Source organism: Gopherus flavomarginatus (genome assembly GCF_025201925.1).
Source record: "Gopherus flavomarginatus isolate rGopFla2 chromosome 11 unlocalized genomic scaffold, rGopFla2.mat.asm SUPER_11_unloc_1, whole genome shotgun sequence".
In the NCBI taxonomy this organism is placed as follows: Eukaryota; Metazoa; Chordata; order Testudines; family Testudinidae; genus Gopherus; species Gopherus flavomarginatus.
The window spans coordinates 140,426-161,167 of NW_026114602.1; the positions used below are offsets into that span (position 1 = coordinate 140,426).

The 20,742-nt window shown below is 41.7% G+C and overlaps 2 protein-coding genes and 1 pseudogene across 2 annotated transcripts; 1 reads left to right on the forward strand and 2 right to left on the reverse strand.

Moving 5' to 3' along the window:
- Positions 1-1,193: 1,193 nt before the first annotated feature.
- On the forward strand, positions 1,194-2,138 carry LOC127040916 (olfactory receptor 10A4-like). The gene has a single exon (XM_050935458.1). The coding sequence runs from the start codon at positions 1,194-1,196 to the stop codon at positions 2,136-2,138; it is 945 nt and encodes a 314-aa protein (XP_050791415.1).
- Positions 2,139-6,289: 4,151 nt separating this feature from the next.
- LOC127040853 (olfactory receptor 10A7-like) lies at positions 6,290-7,159 on the reverse strand. The gene has a single exon (XM_050935418.1). It carries the CDS (start codon positions 7,157-7,159, stop codon positions 6,290-6,292), a length of 870 nt encoding a protein of 289 aa, XP_050791375.1.
- An 11,788-nt stretch (positions 7,160-18,947) lies between these two features.
- On the reverse strand, positions 18,948-19,889 carry LOC127040854 (olfactory receptor 6M1-like; annotated as a pseudogene).
- Positions 19,890-20,742: the final 853 nt, after the last annotated feature.

Below are 20,742 nucleotides of genomic sequence, written 5' to 3' on the forward strand. Positions count from 1 at the left end.
GGCACTCTGGTCCCTCTGAAAAACCTTCCCTGGGGACCCCAAGACCCAAATCCCTTGAGTCTCACAACCAAGGGAAATAATCCTTTTTTCCCTTCCCCCCTCCAGGTGCTCCTGGAGAGATACACAGACACAAGCTCTGTGAAACTACACAGAGGGACTCCCCCTCTCCGTTCCCAATCCTGGAAACAAAAGTACTTTCCTATTTCCCCAGAGGGAATGCAAAGTCAGGCTAGCAATCCAACACACAGATCTCCCCTTGACTTCTTCCTCCCACCAATTCCCTGGTGAGTACAGACTCAATTTCCCTGAAGTAAAGCAAAACTCCAACAGGTCTTAAAAGAAAGCTTTATATAAAAAGAAAGAAAAATAAGTACAAATGTTCTCTCTGTATTAAGATGATACAACACAGGGTCAATTGCTTAAAAGAATATTGAATAAACAGCCTTATTCCAAAAGAATACAAATCAAAGCACTCCAGCACTTATATTCATGCAAATACCAAAGAAAAGAAACCATAGAACTTACTATCTGATCTCTTTGTCCTTACACTTAGAAACAGAAGACTAGAAAGTAGAACTACTTCTCCAAAGCTCAGAGAAAGCAGGCAGCCAGAAAACAAAGACTCAGACACTCCAATCCCTCCACCCAAAGTTGAAAAAATCCGGTTTCCTGATTGGTCCTCTGGTCAGGTGCTTCAGGTGAAAGAGACATTAACCCTTAGCTATCTGTTTATGACACCATCTACAGAGTTTCAGATCTTATGTGTGGGAAGCTGGGACAGCAAGAGAGAGAGATGAATATAGATTACTATTTAACTGCTGAGCAACAGAGAAACAAATAGTGATATATATATATATATATATATATATATATATATATATATATATATATATATATATATATATATATATATATATAGATGATGCTGAATAGATAGATCTATTCTGATACATGTCTCTCTGACTTTGTTCTAGATACAGAAATAAGATTATCTGAGAGAGAAAGAGTCAAACATTGATATATAGATTCTGATATATTACTATCAATATCTATCTATCTATCTATCTATCGTCAATTAACAATATATATCCCCACATAATTAGGTAGATGATGGACAAAAATGATCACACAAACTCTTCACCAAGACAGTTTTATAAAACTTTCTTCCAGGTGAAACACATTGAAGAAACATCATGAGAATAATGAATCAAACTACTGTCACAGAATTCATCCTTGTGGGGTTTTTCAATCATCCGAACCTGCAGGTTCCACTGTTTCTGATCTTCCTTGGTATTTATACCATAACCCTTACAGGAAATGTGCTCATTATTCTAGTAACATCATTTGACTCAGCTCTGAATAGCCCCATGTACTTCTCCCTCCAGAACTTGGCCTCATTAGAGATCTGCTTCAATTTGGTCATTGTCCCAAAGACGCTGGTCAATCACCTGATGGAAAATAAACCCATCTCCTTTGTTGGATGTGCAGCTCAAATGTATTTCTTCTTCTTCTTTGGGGCAAGTGAGTGCTGCCTTTTGGCCACCATGGCCTATGACCGCTATGTGGCCATATGCAACCCGCTGCATTACCCAGACATTATGACTCGAAGGGCTTGTTTTCAGTTGGCTGGTGCCTCATGGTTCTCTGGACTTCCAGTGGCCACTGTGCAAATGATGTGGATATTCAGTCTGCCATTCTGCAGGTCAAATCAAGTCAACCATTTCTTCTGTGATAGCCCCGCTGTGCTGGAATTGTCCTGTGCTGACACTTCCCTCTTCGAAATCGAGTCCCTCACAGCAACTGTGCTTTTCATCATGTTCCCATTCCTGCTGATCCTGGTTTCCTATGTGCGGATCATTACCACCATCCTGAGGATGTCCTCAGAAGAGGGCAGACACAAAGCCTTCTCCACCTGCTCCTCTCACCTGGTGGTGGTGACTCTCTTCTATGGCACAGCCATCTCAACCTACTTCCAACCTAAATCCAGCAACTCCCCAGAGACCAAGAAGCTCATCTCTCTCACCTACACGATGGTCACCCCTATGTTAAACCCTATCATTTATAGCCTGAGAAACAAAGAGGTGAAGGGTGCCTTGAGGAGAACACTGGGCAGGAAATTATTTTCAGAGAAAATGTAATTTCTTCAAGCCTAGAACTCCATTCAGTTCATGGGGCTGGTTCTCCTCTTTCTTACCCAAGTGTAAATCAGCAGTAACTGCCATGGAGTCAACGGGTCGAATCCCTTCTCTATCATACTGGTATAAATCAGAACTGGCATCTCCCGAAATAAATTCATCTTTTCTGAAACTAGTGTAGGGCAGAAGAGAATCAGCTTTTGATTCAGGAGGGGTGATTGTTATCTGAAATTCTGGTGGACTTGAATGTCCGTGGTTAAACTGTACGTGGTTTAAGTTCAGTAAAATGCCAAGATTATTATTTCGTTCTACTTCTTTTGATATGTGTTTATTTTGTTTGCTTAGCTTCTTGCCTTTAAGAGCTTCTCTTCACCAGCAAATTTTACCAAAGTGGAGTATAAGGTCTGCTGTAATTAAGTCTGAGAAGACTAATCTGTTTAATCTTTATTCTAAGTACTATAAATCTGTGTGTTCCCTTACATTGACTTTGCATTGCGTTTGTCTCACAAAGATTAAGGTTATTTTTACCTGAAATTCAACTCATGTATGTTAATGAGTCCTGAAAACTGTACCAGATTTATGTTCAGTAAAATACTGAGAGTATAATTTTGCTCTGTTCATTTTTTGTTTTGACTCTCTTCTTCTCGTCTCCTCCCTAGAATTTTTTTTATTTTTTGAGAAAAAATTGAAGATATGAAATGTTAGCTAATAATTAATAAATTAAAATATTTGGAAATGCTGCCAAGGCGCCTCATGGGAATATTTAACAGAAACAAACATCTGACAGAATGGACAGCTGCTTCTATAGACGGTTATTCCAAGCGTAGAAGGGGCCAGATCCAAAGCTCAAGAGGGTCATTTAATTGACTTATTTGGACTTTGGAATAAGCCAACGAAGAACAATCCCTATTAGTGACACCAAATCAATGTAGTGCTTGTTTCTTCTGAGGTTTTGACCATTCAGAACTGCCAGAGAATTCAAGGGGCATGAGATGATTTGGGGTTGTCATTCTTGATCCCAAACAATTAATGATAATTAAAGTCAACATAAAGATTCTAGTCCTGATACTACTTTATACCACCGTCACTCCATTAACTTTAGTAAAACGATGCTTCGTTCACACGTTTATGACTGAGAAAAAAGTCACACCTCATATGGAGAGTAATTAAAAGGAAGGAAATTTATCTTAAATTACCTTAATTTTTTCCATTAAAACTGTAACAAAGGGACATTCACTTCCACATAGAAACACAGATTTTAAACTCACATAAGCTGATTCTCACTTCTTCTTCTTTCCCCCTGGACCTTATTATACCTTTACCTTAGCCTTAAAACATCATTTCCAACCCTTTGTATCCCTATATGCAACCCCCACAGTAAGTGACTACTCCAACTCCTCACTCCACAGCATTTAAAATACAACTGGAAAATATGTAGCATTTAAGGGCATTTGAACAAGGACCTTTTTCAAGACATAGCTTTTCTGCTGTGGAAGAAGGGAAAGAATTGACAAGGATTTGTAGGGGATCTTAATGCATGTCAGTTTGTTAACAAGAGTAAGGCCAGCTGTAACCCTAATGACGTGAGACTTGTAGAAGCGAGGATTGTGTGAGGCGAGCAGAAAAGAACTGTGTGAGAAGTTATTACGACCTTGCACTGATAATTAAATATGTAGGCTGGCGCCCAAAAGCTGAGAAAAATAAGATAGCAGGATAGCCTATGCATAAACAAAATGCATCTGTTGCTCATCATTATCTGTAATATTGCTTGCTATTGTCTGTAACAAAGGTATAAATGCTTGCTGTAATTGTTTACCTGTGGAGAGACCTGTCCGGAACTGGGGCAACCCAGTGTCCTAGGGCACTCCCTCCCTCAATTAATATTGCTTGAGAAATAATAAAGTATTTGATTTTGCTGCACCCAAACTAAAAGCGAGAACTGAGTTTTTCTCCAACACTGCTGTGCCGATGGAAACCCAGGTAATTCATGATAGCTAGTTTGAGAGGTTTTTAGGACTTTATTTCAGAAAATTTTTAATTGCAAATATACAGGGTTATATAAAAGTTCTATAAATAGGATTGCATCCCTCTCCTTGTACTTATTGTATGTCACTTATCTTCTGAGATTATAATCTGTGTGGGGAATGGTTTGTACACCTGTAGCACAAAGAACCTGGTCTCTGGGCACCATAGTAGTATAAACATGATATAGTATTCATGAATTAATATTAAACGTCAGATCATTTCTCCTTCCTATTATTTTACTGTTGTTTGTTTAGATTTTCTTTCTTTCTTTCTTTCACAAAAGTATGTGAAGTGATTTAAGTAAACTGAATGTCATGCAGTTGGCATGAAGTGTCAAACAGTGTAGTGTACTCAGACCTAACCCTGCAGTTGTATCATTATGAAAAGCAGATAAATGCCAATGTCCTTATATTTCATAACTCAGTATTTCAGCTGGTATCATCATGACAAACATGGGAAAGTAATTCCCACTTCCTTTGGACAACAATGTGCATCACCCAACCTTTCTTTTCCTGGCTGGACTGAAGAGAATATGAGTGACTGAAACTCTTCCAAGGGAGATTAAAGATAGAAATGTAATTTTAATCAATACCAATCACCTTACACCTTTCACTTCTAAACTTACTCCAGAGACTCTCAGGTTTTTCTGCAGTTTCAGAGCTCTGAGAGCTCTGAGCACTCACTCCTCTCTTACATATAATGCAACTCCCCCACCTTTTCTGTCCTGCCTGTGCTTTCTGAACAGTTTATATCCATCCATGACAGTACTCCAGTCATGTGAGTTATCCCACCAAGTCTCTGTTATTCCAATTAATTGGCTCCAGGTGTCTTAATTAGCTTGCCTGTCTCAATTGGTTCCTGATTGCTCTAGGGCAGCACCCTGTTCTGGTCACTCAGGGAACAGAAAACTATTCATCCAGTGGCCAATATATTTGCCTTCTACCAGACTCCTGTACCCCAGTGGTCAGGGTGTGTCACAAGTGTAACTGGGAAATCCTATTAGGTGCCTTTAACAGTCTGCCCAAATGACTTGCTTGAGCTCAAACAGGAAGTCAATGGTAGAACTAAAGTCGTCTTCAGTTTTCGTGAGCTAAATTTTCAAAAGCTATATGCAATTTTTGCTGTATTAAGTTTTGGGTGCCAAACTCTGGCACTTTAAAAAGGCTTGTGGGTGTTCAGCACTCTCTGAAAATCAGGGACTTTCTCTGGCACCTCAAGTGGGCATTCAACCATTGGGCCTCCACTTCTTCGATCATCAAACTGTTCTTCTTCCCTTTCATTCCATAGGATCCTTGCAATATTGTGAAAATAATTAGAGGTAGATGAAGAATGAAAAATAAAATACTTTTAACAATCCATGTTAATTTCATTTTGAATGATTGAAAATGGAATTAAAAGCAAACCAAAACCAAAACAGGTTTTTTCTATTAACTTTTTATTCAAAAAAAATTTCAAAATTTTAATTTACTAGCAATGTTATTATTAAGAATGCAAATATAGATAAGATAAGGTTTTGGTAAGGTCGACAATATTATTATTAAAGTTTGATATAAAACAACATGGTACGTTTCATAACAAACCAAGAGAAACAAATCAGTAAGATCAATAACTATTTTGTTGAAAAATATTTCAAATTCTTCTAGAGATAACATCAGAGCTCTGCTTGGCACTCATGAGGCTTGGTGGAGTATTGTGTTCAGTTGTGGATGTCACATTTTAAGAAAGATGTAACCAAATTGGAAGGAATCTAGAGGAGAACAACAAAAAATATCAAAGGTTTAGAAAACCTGACCTAGGAGGAAAGGTTAAAAAAAACTAGGCATGTTTCATCATGAGAAAAGAAGACTGAGGGGAAACCTGATAAAAGTTTTCAAATATGTTAGTGACTGATATAAGGAAGACAGGGATCAATTGTTCACCATGTCCACAGAAGATAGAGGAAGTGATGGGATTAATCTGCAGCAAAGGAAATTCAGATTTGATATTAGGAAAAGCTTCCTAACTCTCAGGGTAGTTAAACTCTGGAATAGGCTTGCTAAGGTGGTTATAGAATGCCCATCAGTGGAGGTTTCTGAGAACAGGTTGGACAAACACCTGTCAAGGATGGTCAAGGTTTATGTGGTCCTGCCTCAGTGCAGGGGAGCTGGATCTGATGACTTTCTGAGGTGCCTTCGAGCCCAGAAGTAGATTTTTCTGCATGATTTCCTTAGGGCTCCTTTCAGCTTCTCATTCCTCAAGCCATAGACAATGGGGTTCAACATTGGTGTCACAACAGTGTAGAGCAGGGAGAGCAGCTTGTTGCTTTCCACATAAGAGCTGGACTTGGGCTGCAAGTAAACAACACCCCCTGTGCCCAGGAAGAGGGTCACCACAATAAGGTGAGAGGAGCAGGTGGAGAAGGCTTTGTGCTTCCCTTCAGTCGAGGGCATCTTCAGGATGGTGGAGATGATCTGACTGTAGGATACCAGGATCAGGATTGAGGGGACTATGGCCAGTAGAATAATGAGGATGAACAATTCAGTCTCACTCCTGTAGGTATCTGCACAGGCCAGCTTCAGCATAGGAGGAATATCACAGAAGAAATGGTCAATTTCATTTGGCCCACAGTAGAGTAAAGTAAACACTAAAGAGATATGTCCTGAGGACACCAGGGAGCCTGCAGCCCAGGACACAGCTACCATCTGCAGGCAAAGGCTTCTGCTCATAATAAGCGTGTAGCGCAGGGGGCAGCAAATGGCAATGCATCGGTCGTACGCCATGGCTAGAAGGAGGAAACACTCCGAAATGGAATGGAAGAAATACACCTGTGCGGCACAGCCCAGAATGGAAATGGCTTTGCTTCCCACCAGTAGGTTGACCAGCATCCTCGGAGTGGTGACCGAAGCATAGCAGATCTCCAGGAAGGAGAGGTTTCTCAGGAAGAAATACATGGGGGTGTGGAGAGCAGCATCCATGAGCGTGATGAAAATAATTAGGCTGTTGCCCAGTAGGATCACCATGTAAGCAGCACCCACCCCTACAAAGAGCCAGTCCTGCAGCACGTCAGGAACATGAGAAAACCCGAGCAGAATGAACTCCCTTACAGAGGTTTGATTTTTGACTGACATGGAATTTCTTGTGCCTGGCTTTCCTCTCACATGCATGAAGGCCTAGAAGGATTCAAATTCATTGGTAAATGTTAATTTTACCAGACACACATAAACCGACAAAAAACATATTTCCATTGATAATAACTGAAATTTACAGATAGTCAGACAAAGGAAACTTTTGCTTGAGAACTTATTAGAGTTTGACTGAAGGATATTTACCTTATATATTTTGGCATGTGATGTTGACAATTTGTGTTTTAACAGTTATAAATGCTTTAAATTTTTAGAACCTCAACATCGACTGTAATTAAATAATGATTGTCTGACCCTATCTCCCTAATTTCCCACAACTGTGAAAATTTCAATTGAAAAAAAAAACAATTACAAATAAACCTTGATATTATCTGTTGAAATTATCAAAAAATAAAAATCATATTCTGCCACTATGTTGGGATCAGCCGCAGAGTTGAACCTGGTGAAGTGAAAGCAGAGTCTGGCTCATTATTTATCAGTTGTATTCCATCAGTGTCCGCAATTTGCTAGATACCTTCCACAAAACAATTTATGAGTTTCAAGATAAGTTCATATTCTGGGTCTGAATGATTCTTAGGGATCTACGGTTCAAACACCCACATCTAAAAGGGAAATGAGAAGAGAAAAGAAAAGTGATGGGGACAAAGCACGACATAGAGTAACATGCAGGAAAATATTCACCACTGCTGCAAAAGGGCACATCTCCTGGATTCTGCCTTCTTCTGATGTGTTCATAGATACTGGATCCAATTTCTTTCTCATTACCCAGGTGTAAATGCAGAATAGTGCCTTTAAAGTAAATTATCTTGATCCGCTTCTCAGGATTCACACTAGCATAACTTCCTGGACTTCACTGAATTCAGAAGGGAAATAAGGTTCAAATAATTAACAGTGAGGGTAATTAAGCACTGGAACAAATTACTGAGGAATGTGGTGGATTCGCCACACAAAATCTTTAAATCAAGATTGGACGCCTTTCTAAAATATATGCTCTAGCTAAGATGGAACTTGTGGACTCAATATAGGGTGAAATTTAGGGCTTGTTGAAACATTTGGAATGACACTGTGGAGAATGCGGGAATTTTTGTAATGCTTGTAATGAACAATACGTGTGACTGAATTTGCCCACCCATGTATTGCTATCCACTGTGCATGAAATGAAGGGGTCAATTTCCCCTAGGAGAGAAGGGAATAAGACATGGCTGAGTGTCAGGAATGACATCTGGATTGGGGCCATTTACATTATCAAGGACTGAATGGAATGTATACCTGTGCCTGGAGTCTCCTGGAGAGACAATAGAAGACGCAATGGCCAAACATTATGCTTAAGCCAAGGTGGGGTCGTACTTGTGAACACAACAGAAGCAGCAACTGGCAACAAAAATACTGCAGGTGACACGTGGCTGTATTAAGAACTCCCGCAGCCAGAGAAAGACAAGGAGACAGAGACTAAACATGGACTCAAGAAATGTCTGGAAAGCCAGGCAAAGGATTCCGCTGCTCTGGACTTTGATTTAAACTTTCCTTTGCCAGAGTAAACCAGTTTTTCAAGTGCAGTATTCCATTTGACTAATCGATACTACCTAGTCTTGAAAAGTCTGTCTGGTGTCACTGCAGATACTCCCTAGGTGCACTGTCCCACAAAAGTCTCAAACCAGGAGTCTGAACTAAATTGGACTTGCTATTGAGAGCACACAGGGAGAAATGGGAGCGGTAAAGCTAGCTAACTCAGTCTCAGAGTCATGAGAGCTCACTATAGTAGAAAGAACAGGAGTATTCTCTAAGGTGCCACAAGTACTCCTGTTCTTTTTGCAGATACAGACTAACATGGCTGCTACTCTAGTAAAAAGTAAACCCTTGGGACTGGTCAAAAATAGAGGAATTCCAAGAGAGACTATTTAAAAGCTGAGGCATTACACACAACCTGTAAATCATTGACAGAAATATTTTCCCTTTTGAAAATAAGATTTCACCAAAATCTAAAATCTCCAGGGGAAAAAAAAAATTCTGCAGAATTTTCCAAGAAAGCAAGCATTTTATTTTGGTTCACAATGTCAAAATGTTTCATTTCAGAATCTTGTCATTCTGCAAACACTATTTGGCATATCAATTTTTTGTCCTGAATCAGGATGAAAACAGAGGCTGAACTATTGGAATTTCCTATATGATGGAAATTCCATTTTTCATCAGCTCTATTGAAATTCACTGTCCTGTGCTGTACAGGAGGTCAGAGTAGATGATCACAATAGTCCCTTTTGACCTGAAACTCTATGAATCCATGAATTTACTCTGAATTTATTCCTGAGTAACCAAGTGCAGACTTTGGCTCCATTCGTCAACTATTTTATGGCTCTAGATTTTTCAATTTTGATAAAAAAAAAAACTCATATTTTCCTCTCTGCTATATTAGAGTGAAATCAATCTGACTTAAGGAGTATGATACTACTCAGCCCTAGACCTTGTCTATGCTAGAAAAATTATGTCAGCATGACTGAGTTGCCCAGGTGTTTGAAAAATTCATATCTCTGAGTGGGGCAGTTAAGCTGACCTAAATCCCTTTGTACACAGTGCTGTGTTGATGGAAGAATTCTTCTGTTGACCTAGCTACCGCTTCTCGGGGAAGTGGATTACCTCCTCTGACAAGAGAACCATCCTATCAGAGTATGTAATGTCTACACCAACACACTACAGAGGCACAGATGAGGTGCTGCACCTCTATCGCTGTAGCATTTCAAATGTAGACAAGCTCTTAGCAAGAGTAGCAGAAACTGGCTCAGAGTAATTCCACTGTAGTCAGTGAAATGACTCTAGGTTTACACCAGAGTAAACAGAGATTTGTTCTGGGTGACATTTTCAAACCAAAGTGAATTAGAAACACAAATACCATTGGGAGTCAATAGGACTCATGCTTATAATTGCTTAGGTACATTTGATCACCCACCATCAACGTGTGAAACAAATGCATTGTTTTATTTCTGTAAGTACACCCATCTTTTAACCCTAGTCCCTGTAGAGCCAACAGTATAGCTAAATTCTTCTCTCAGACATATTGGTGTGAACCAGAAGTAACTCCACAGAAGTCAGTGAGGGTGATTCTCTATCGTTTTTTATATTCTGCTTTAAATCAGGGATAACTCAACTGGAGTCAATGGGGTTTGATTCTCCTCTCACTCACTCAAGAGTAAATCAAGAGTAACTCCACTGAAGTCACTAGACCTCATAGACTCATAGACTCATAGACTTTAAGGTCAGAAGGGACCAATGTGATCATCTAGTCTGACCTCCTGCACAAAGCAGGCCACAGAACCCTACCCATCCACTTCTATAACAAACCCCTAACCTATGTCCGAGTTATTGAAGTCCTCAAATTGTGGTTTGAAGACCTCAAGCTGCAGAGAATCCACCAGCAAGTGACCCATGCCCCACGCTGCAGGGGAAGGCGAAAAACCTCCAGGGCCTCTGCCAATCTGCCCTGGAGGAAAATTCCTTCCCGACCCCAAATATGGCAATCAGCTAAACCCTGAGTGTGTGGGCAAGACTCACCAGCCAGCACCCAGGAAAGAATTCTCTGCAGTAACTCAGATCCCATCCATCCAACATCCCATCACCACCCACATGGCATACTTATCTACTGACAATCAAAGATCAATTGCCAAAATTAAGCTATCCCATCATACCATCCCTTCCATAAACTTATCAAGCCTCCACTACTCCCCTTGGAAGGCTGTTCCAGAACTTCACTCCTCTAATAGTTAGAATCCTTCATCTAATTTCAAGTCTAAACTTCCTAGTGTCCAGTTTATACCCATTTGTTCTTGTGTCTACACTGGTACTAAGCTTAAATAATTCCTTTCCCTCCCTAATATTATTCTTCCATCAGCTCTATCAGGCGGCACTTCATGCAGACAAAACTCTTCTCAGGTACCCCCTCCAGGATCATGTACGTGCCACAGCTTCCACATCCAGTCATCCTCATTGTGTCTTTCACTGCTACCTCTGTATCAGTCATAGCCTTCCCATCTAAAGCCTGGTAGTCCACGGAACACAATGCAACACAAACCCCCAGCAGGCACCAGACCACCCCCTAATCCCTTAACTAGCCTGTCAGTTCCTCTGTCCTAGTCTCCCCTGCAACCTCCAACAGAACTCAACTCCTCTGAAACTCCCCTGTTTACAGCTCTGTTTGTTGGCTCCTGTGCCGCTGCAGCTGTTTGATTCTGCTTTCATTGTCCTGAGTTCAATCAGAAATCAATTGATCTCATTCTATTCTCATGCACTGCAGTGTAAATCATGAGTCCTATTTTACTGTCGCTCTCTGCAACTTAAATCAGGAGTTGCTCCATTGAATTCAGTGGATACTAACTAATCTCCTCTCACTTACCAAAGCATAAATCAGGAGTATCTCTATAGTGGAATCAGGCTCAGTGCTAGCAAGAATAATAGGGTTCAGATTTTTCTGGATGTGATAGAAGATGGATTTCTTCACCAAGTAGTTGAAGAACCAACAAGAGGGGATGCCATTTTAGATTTGGTTTTGGTGAGTAGTGAGGACCTCATAGAAGAAATGGTTGTAGGGGACAACCCTGGTTCGAGTGATCATGAGCTAATTCAGTTCAAACTAGATGGAAGGATAAACAAAAATATTACTTTCATTTTTTCCCACTGAAATAGTTTTGAACCTTCTCATATCATTTATATTTCTGGATAATGTATGAGAAAAATAACATCAAATACAAAAGTCTCACCTGCATCTGGAATGTGCTTTGTTCGTTTTGTTGGTTGCTAAATAATATCTGAAAGTGCTGAAGCTGCAAGACCATTTATATTTTGTTGACCCACTTGAGATCTCTCCTTTTATAATCCCCTTAATCCAAGTACTGATCTGCCATAAAATTTAAAAGGTGTTTTTGTCTTTTTCTCACACAACAACAGAAAACTTTACCTATAGTGCATGTGTAACCCACGTCTCCTGAGTGTGGTGCTCTGTCCCAGTTAGTGGCACTGAAACTACTTAGAGAAATTAATGAGTGTGCTACAACCTTAGCTAAGGTTCTTGTAGCTTTTAGTTCATGCACTAAGCTCCAGAGGGCCCAGGTTTGATCCCGCCAGTTGACAACTGGGGTCTGCTGGTGTTACACATGGGCTCTGTGTAAAGATGGTCAATTTTTTTCATCTAAACTTTTTGGGTTTTGTTTTGTTTACAGAAAATAGGTTTTCTTCCAAAATAATACATTTAAATAAAAGCTTCCATTAAAAAATCAGGTTTGGATAAATATGTTTTGTTTTTTTAATTTAAAACCAAAACTTTTAATGGCTTGTCTGAACAGTGTAAATGTTTGACCTTTTATGACTTGTTTTTTTATTGCAAGCTGAATAATCTTTCATGAGAATTTTTTTTTAAAAGACATAACATGAGCTGTTTACAGTATTGTTGTAGCTGCCATTTTTGAGCCATTCTAACTCTCCTGTTTTGCTATCAGTCAGGATGTAATTTTGTATAGTATCTCTTAGAAGCAGAAAATAAACTTTACAATCCAAAGGAAGGATTTTAAGTACCTCTGCTTTTGAATTTTTTGTAGGAAGGAGCAGAAAATGCAGTTTCTGCAAAACAGAATTCTAGAGGGGAAATCAAAATGAATAGTTAATGTGGGGTGAGTTTGACCCAAATCAGAATATTTTGGTTTTTAACTGATGCAAAATGCTAAGTTTTGAATCAATTCAATAAATCATTAAACTGCATGTCCCTATCACTGCGTTGCATTGTGAGAGTTACCATTCTGGCTCGGCTGACCAGACAGCAAGGGTGAAAAATCAGGATAGGGGTGGGGATAATAGGCTCCTTTATAAGGCAAAGCCCTGAATATCGGGACTGTCCCTATAAAATCGGGACATCTGGTCACCCTAGTTCCAGCCTCCCTTCTCTCATATGGACCAGGATCCCTGGAGGATTATATCACCCATAGTGTTATGCAGATTTCCTTCTACCCAAGCTGCATGGTGCATCATGGGGGGAGGTCACATGTGTGTGGGTGCATTATGGGAGATGTAGTCTATTCAATGAGCCTGGGTCATAGAGGAGAATGGGCTCTTCAGTTCAATAAATCAAAATGAAGAAAGGATACTCATGGACACTCATTTCCCATTAAAACATCTTAGGCAGTTTTGAAAATCTCAGCCTTTGCTTTACTCATTTGCTGTGAGTACAGGAAAGAATCCCCAAACTCTTATTGTATGTGAGGCTTCCAGTTTGGATATATGAAACTCAGCTGAGGTCATCAGTTCTAAATAGCGGATTACAACCTGGAAAATTATCTATGTTAGTAACAAACTAGCCAGTCACTGACTGACTCACTGACACAATTGGGCTTGGATGCAGTAGTAAGTGCACGTAGGCCCTTGCACTCACATACTAACCTATTGATTTCTCATTGACTTGTGGGATTTAATTTAATTGTTCTCATTGATCCAGTGTCATGAAATTATGGCTGACCTAATGCAGGAAAAATCCATTTAACTAAATTCTGTCTTTTCCTAGAGGTCATCAAATAGTGAGTCATTTGAATAAGACCCATTCAAATTCATTCCCCAACATATGAGGGACAGCTGTATCCAAGCAACGTGAGCAGGGCATGTTGAGTTTGAGGACATCAGTTTTGATACACTATATAGCATTCATTTCTGTACATGTTTACTTACAGGCAGGGTGCTTCTATAGGGATCATATCATCTATTCTCATAACTCCATTGAAGTCAGAGAAATTGGTCAATAATCCTTAACAATTCTAGCTGAGCTGCAGTTGTATCATTTAAGCTACACATAGGGTATATATGAATGTATTTCCAGTATCCTTTGTGCATGTGAGCTGATATTAAGTGTTCTTTTGCTCTGTCTCTATTTACCATGACACAGGTCTTCCACAGACAAGAACACAGATATCAGGTAGACATAAATCTGAGCTTCATAATTTACATACAGATTTTTAAAATTGCACATGGGATGGAGGGTGTGAGGGGAGGGAGAAAGCTTCATTCAACCCATTGTAGATCTCAGATATAGATATTGGATACATGATTATGTACCATAGGCTCAGGGATGGTCAGATCTGGGGTTTGGATGGGGGGACCTGTCACAGATCCTAGCCCATGCTCCCTGCCAGCCACCTACGAGGTCTCAGCAATCTGCAGCACTGGTTCCTCTCTGGAATAGTTCCTGGGTACCAACTCTCAGTGGGGTCCTCAGACCACCTGACATGGGCCTCCAGGACCAGCACTGACCCCCGAGATACCCCAGTAACTTAAACACAACCCCTTTCCCATAATTCATTCCCAGAGGCATGAAGCTTCTAGGTTAGGCTTTCGGTCTCTCAGGGACATGCAACAGCTGTGAAGTGGACACTTGGTACAGAGTCTGATACCTTTATGCTCTTTTATACTTAATCCTGTAATGCACAAGGAAGTACAGATCATAGAAAACAATGAACACTAAATACATGTCACTGCCTCAGTTTCCTCACCATTCCAGGACATTCTTGGGCTGGAGTCTTTGAATCCTTTAGGCTGTCCTACTGCTTAGGTCCATCTGGGTTTAGGAAAGTGGAAAGAACCAACCCCCTTTCCCCATGAGGCAGCTACATGCTGAGTTTCTCTCCCTCCTGGGGCCCATCACTCAGCCTCTGTGACCTTGTTCTCCCCTGCCCCATGCTTCCTCTTTCATCCTGTATGTTTTTATTTAAAGAACTCTTGGTCACCTGCCCTATTTTGTTTTACTCCTGCTAAGCTTCCATTGCTCCTCCCTCTCTCCCTTCCTCCACTCCCTCAAGAGGAATCAGCTAAACTGGTTTTCTAAGGATACAGCTGCTTTTGTGAATAGTCTTTGGGAGGTATAATTGCCATCTGAAATGGGATGTACCCCAGGGATGAAGTCTGGAAGCCTGTGGAGCTGCTGTGCTCCCAAATCATTCATCTGGGTTGACCTCTCACACGGCTCTGTTGATAACGCACAGCCATCCCCTCCAGGTGGGCCCTGCTATCACCCAACATGACATCAAGTGAAGCCACAAACCCAATTGAGTCACCTGAGTGCTTTACCTAAGCCACTCATGGACCAAGAATGGAGGCATGAGGCAATTTCCCAGCTCCCGAGCCTTACCCTATTGGAGTATAAACCCAAAGTTATTCCATTTTGCACTGGTCAGGGGTCTGTATGGTGCAAGCTTATTAATTAATCCTCTTCCCCCAAAATGTGGGGAAGATATGCACCAGCCTCTGTTAACAGAGCTAATATTCCCTGACACTTCACTCAAAACCACACTGGTTAAGATAAAACATAAAACAGATTTATTAAATACCAGAAAGATAGATTTTAAGTGATTATAAGTGATATCAAACAGATCAAACCAGATTACCTAGAAATAAATAAAACTGCAATCTGAGTATTATACAAACTGGATCAGATTTTAGGCAAGCTGTGCCTTACCCATGTATATCGTACAAGCAGGTTTTAGCTTCCTTACTCAGGCACGGCTTTCTTCTCTCCTGCCTGGGACCCCCTTCCACAGTTCAATTCTTGTTCCTCCAGTGTTTCCAGGTGTTTTTTGTAGGAGAGTGAGGCCTCTCTTTTATAGCTTCTTCCACGTGGAGGAAACTCCTTTGTTTCATGCCAAGTCCCCTCCAGCACAGTCTGTGGAAAATCACAGATACCAAGATGGAGTTCAGAATCATGTGGTCTAGTTACATGCCCTTGCATGCTTCACTGAGTCATAGCAGGGCCCTTTACCCATTGCTTACATGCTCCCTCTGGGAGGCTTTGTATACAAGTCCTGACATAGTCCTTGTGAGTGTGTATTCCCCTCGATGTGGCCTCTAGTACTGTTTAGCTTTCCCACTGTTGCAACTGAAAGGCTGGTTGTGGGTGTACCCAACTTCACAACATATTTCAGTAACACACAAATAGTAAAACTTCATAACTTCACATACAATGATAGCACATACAATCCAACAAGATATTAATGTTCAACAGATCAAGACTTTTAGAATGATACCTCACAAGGAAGACTTTGTACAAAACATAATAATTACATCACCATGGTGAATATAGGATGCTTTGGAATGCAGAGTGTCACACCATCATTAACCCAAAGTATTTACCTTTGCATCTGTGTGGGGTGTATGTGCTACAGGCCCTGTCAGTAATGATTGGTCCACATACATATAGGCTAGGCACTCATTGTATAGCATTAGGGTTGCCAGCTTTGTAATATTTAAAAACCAGATGCTCCAGCAGAAGCCCTTGAACCTCCTCCATCCCCCAAAGCCTTGCCACTTCTCCGCAGGCACTGCCCCTGCTCCACCCTTCCCCTTCCCCTATTTGCTCCTCTTCCTCCCTTTCCTGATTGCTCACTGCTCCTGCCTTCTCTCCCACCACCGCGCTCCACAGGTGAATCCCTCCCAACCTGGGGTCTGGGAGCTTCAGCCACCCAGTGCAGGTAGGAGGTGGCTCAGGCTGAGTAAGGGTTGGCCTGGGTGATGACCAGGCACCTCCCTGTGTCCCATGCCTGCAGTAACCAGACTTTGGGTGTCTGGTCAGTAGATCTGACCGGACACTGTCAGGTGTCCTTAAAGTCCAATTGAAAACCATGTACCTGGCCACCCCAAGAAGTTTTCATACTGTAACTTCACACTTTCAACCAGAATTCATAAGTTACATAGACATACTGCCATTTCATCACAGGGCTATCTTTAATTAGTTTTGGCTTGGGCAAGCTGATGTGTGATGGTTGGGTAACAAAACAACAGGAGTAGAAATCCATCTCTGAGTTAAATTCTCAGAAGTCAGTGCTTGTACACTGAAACAGCACTAGTTACACGTCATGAAGGGGATTTTCAAAGGAAGCTAAAAGTGGCAAATCTTAGATATTAGAAATTAATTCTGCATTACAGGAGAAATATCTTCTTGAATAACATTATCAATATTTATTAATGAAATTTTGTATGGTTACCATCACTCAGCATTTCATATGTATAAATCAGTTTATCTTCAAAAAAACAGGTGAGATTGGGAATTGTTTTTATCTCCATTTTACAGGTTGGGAAATGAGGCACACCGATATTTGAGGCCAGATTTAGAAAGGTATTTAGCTGCCCTGTGGGATTTTCAAAAGAATCTAGGAGCCTAAAACTCATCAATTTCAATGGAAGTTAGGTACGTCTGAAAGTTGCACCAGGTACTTAAATACCTTTAAAAATATGGTTCTAAGTGACTTTCCTAAGATCATAAGAAGTCTGTGGTAGAGACAGGAACAAAATCTAGATCTACGGTGTCCCAGTTCACTGACTGAACCACAAATTTATTCTTTTCTCTCTAGATTACAGCTGGCTGAAAGGTGGAATTTCTGGTTCTCAAGAAATTTAGTTATTTCAAAATTTGGGTTTGCTTGGAATTGGGAGGTGGGATAAAAGGGTTCCTGGCTCATGAGCAGATCACATGGCAAGGATGCCTTGCAGCTGCAGACTTTAGAACCTAGGAGGACCCCTGGCCTGGAGCAGACCACATTGCAGATCTGCCCTGGAGCCACTCACCCTACAATACTAGGTTCCCTGGCCCTGAGGCACAGCACTGTGTTTCATCAGACAATTTCTGACTAGCTTAGGCTTCATTTCTAAGCCACCTGGATGTATCCCACAGATCACTAATGCATGGATGCAGATTGAGACTCATCGGTTGATGGTAAAATTGTCCTTGTGCATGTAACCCACTCCCACTCAGTGTGCTGCTCTGTCCCCCTTAAGTTGCGTCTGGGACACATACAGAAGTTGAAGGTCTGTTCTAGCTTTGCTTAATAAATCTGGCTATTTTAGCTCCTGTAGAAGATGTTCATGCTTTAAGACCGGAAGGTCCCAGGATCATTCTCAACCAGGGATGGTGCAATCATTTAGGTGACCAAGGCGGTTGCCTAGGACGCTAGGATTTGGGGGGTGGCATTTTCTTCAGCAGAAACCACGACAGCCAGCTCTTCGGCCACCCCAGTCACCGCCTGCAGGCTGAGGGAGCTGGGGCAGGGAAGCGTGGGGAGGGCCACCTGCAGCAATTTAAGAGAGGGAGTGCACACAAGGGAACTCCCTACCCCAGCTCACCCCCGCCCCACCTCCTCCCTGAGCACCTCATGGCTGCTTCACTTCTCCTGTCTCCCAGGCTTGTGGCGCCAATCAACTTAGGCACCGCAATCCTAGGAGGCGGAATAAGTGAAGCAGCGACAGTGTGCTCGGGGTGGAGGCAGAGCAGGGATGAGCTGGGGTGGGAGGGTACCTCAGGGCGGAGGGCGGGAGCTGCTGCAGAGGGGGAACCTCAGGGCAGAGAGGGGGAGCTGCTGCGGTGTGGGGGCTCCTAAGGGCAGGGGCGGGCACAAGGTGGAAGTTTTGCCTCAGGCATGAAACATCCTTGCACCGACCCTGTTCTCAATTCATGGGGTCTGTGTTACATATTTCTGAAATGTGGGCTGACATTCTTTTTGAGGAGTTGTCTGTCTCCCTGCAGAACCACTGTTCCAAAACATTGTCCTGTCTAGTTTTAATTTAGTGCAGCATCACTCTTCCTTTCCCTGGGGAAATTGCCCTTCACCTCTACCTAACAGACTTACTTGGGCTACTTGAATTCTTTCCTGTGAGCTCAACTTTTGAAGAATATTTTCCTCAATATTTTCATGTCCTGATTCCTTAGACTATAGATCATTTGGTTCAATATTGGATTGATTACACTATACACAACAGCTACAATTTTGTTCATGTTAAAGGAGGATTGGGCCATTGGGCTCACATACATGAAAATCACAGTCCCGTAGTACAGAGAGACTACAGTCAGGTGGGAGGTGCAGATATAGAAAGTTTTATGCTGGACTTCAGCAGAAGGGATCCTCAATACGGTGATGACAATGTACATATAGGAGATCAGAGTGGACAGGAACGTGCTGAGAATCACTAAGGCAGAAAGCATGAATATGGCCTTCCGTGTTCTGTATGTGTCCACGCAGGCCAATTTGAGCAGCGGTGAGATGTCACAAAAGAAATGGTTGACCACTTTGGCGCCGCAAAATGGTAAACTGATCACCAAAAAGGCAGCCACCAATGGTGTCAGACACCCAACGATCCAGGAACCAATAATCAGCAACATGCACACTCTTTTGTTCATGATGGTTGAGTACCTGAGAGGGTAACATATGGCTACGTATCTGTCTTAGGCCATCACTGCAAGGAGGAAGCATTCAGCTGTGCCAAGGAAGAAGAAGACGTAAGATTGCAGCAAGCAGCCAGCCAAGGGAATAGTTTTCACCTCTGTGAGCAGGATGGACAGTAGCATGGGGACTGTGGTTGAGGTATATCCCATGTCCATGAAAGACAGATTCCCCAGGAAGAGGTACATGGGAGTGTGGAGGCGGATGTCCATCCTGAGGGTGATGATTATAGCAATGTTGCCAGTGAAGGAGAGGAGGTACATGGCTAGGAAGAGGATGAAGAGTGAGACTTGTACTTTTTGGGTGCCAGGGAAACCCAGGATAATGAATTCTGTCACTGAGCTATTGTTCCATGGATCTACATGCACCTGTTTGATCATCTACCGGAGAAAGCAGAACAAAAGGGTCAGAAAAAATTTGCAATTTTCAACCAAACAGCTTGTGTCAGAAAATGTCAGTTCATCAACCTTTCTCCAATTCAGGATGGAATGTTTGTCCTTTCTGTGGGTCATCTACATCACAGCTGAGTGCCTTGACCACTATATCACAGTGTGTCTCTCTCAAGTACCCCTCCTGATGCTGTTTCACGTTGCATAAATAATTAACTAGTCAGTGCGAGAAAGGCAGCGGCTTTGATTCTGTAGCGTGGTGGCCAGGGCTTTGTCTACACTAGCACTTTTGTTGGTCAAACTTTTGTTGGTCAGGGGTGTGAAAAAAAACACCTTTGATTGGCATAAGTGTCACAGACAAAAGCACTGATGTGGACAGTGCTATGTTGGTGAGAGACGCTCTCCTACTGACATAGCTATCGCTACTTGTTAGAGGTGGTTTCATTATGCCAGCGAGAGCATTCTCTCCCGTCACCATAGAGGTAGCTAAACAGGAGAACTTACAGCTGTGCCACTCTGTGCTCCGTAGTGTAGACATAGCCTCAGGCACTTTTTCTGGGATGAGGAAGAACCATGGTCAAACTTCTGCTCTGAATCTTGCATACAGCAACATACGAACATGTTATACACTCTCCCATAAGTCCTTCAAGGCAATTTCAAAAGCAAATATTTTAACTTTCTCTAGGTGACTTTGAAAAAATCTGCCTTAATAGAAATAGGCTAATAGAAATCTCCACAAGTACATTAGCTAGTATTGCAAATTATAAAGGAAGCAAACCCTCATGTTTCAAGGCACAAACCGTTCATAGCTGAGTGGGTCAGGGAGAAACATCTCCTCTGGGAA

Coding starts and splice junctions, on each gene's coding strand:
- LOC127040916 (XM_050935458.1), top strand. CDS start 1,194: ATGAGAATAATGAATCAAACTACTGTCACAGAATTCATCCTTGTGGGG.
- LOC127040853 (XM_050935418.1), bottom strand. CDS start 7,159: ATGGTGATCCTACTGGGCAACAGCCTAATTATTTTCATCACGCTCATG.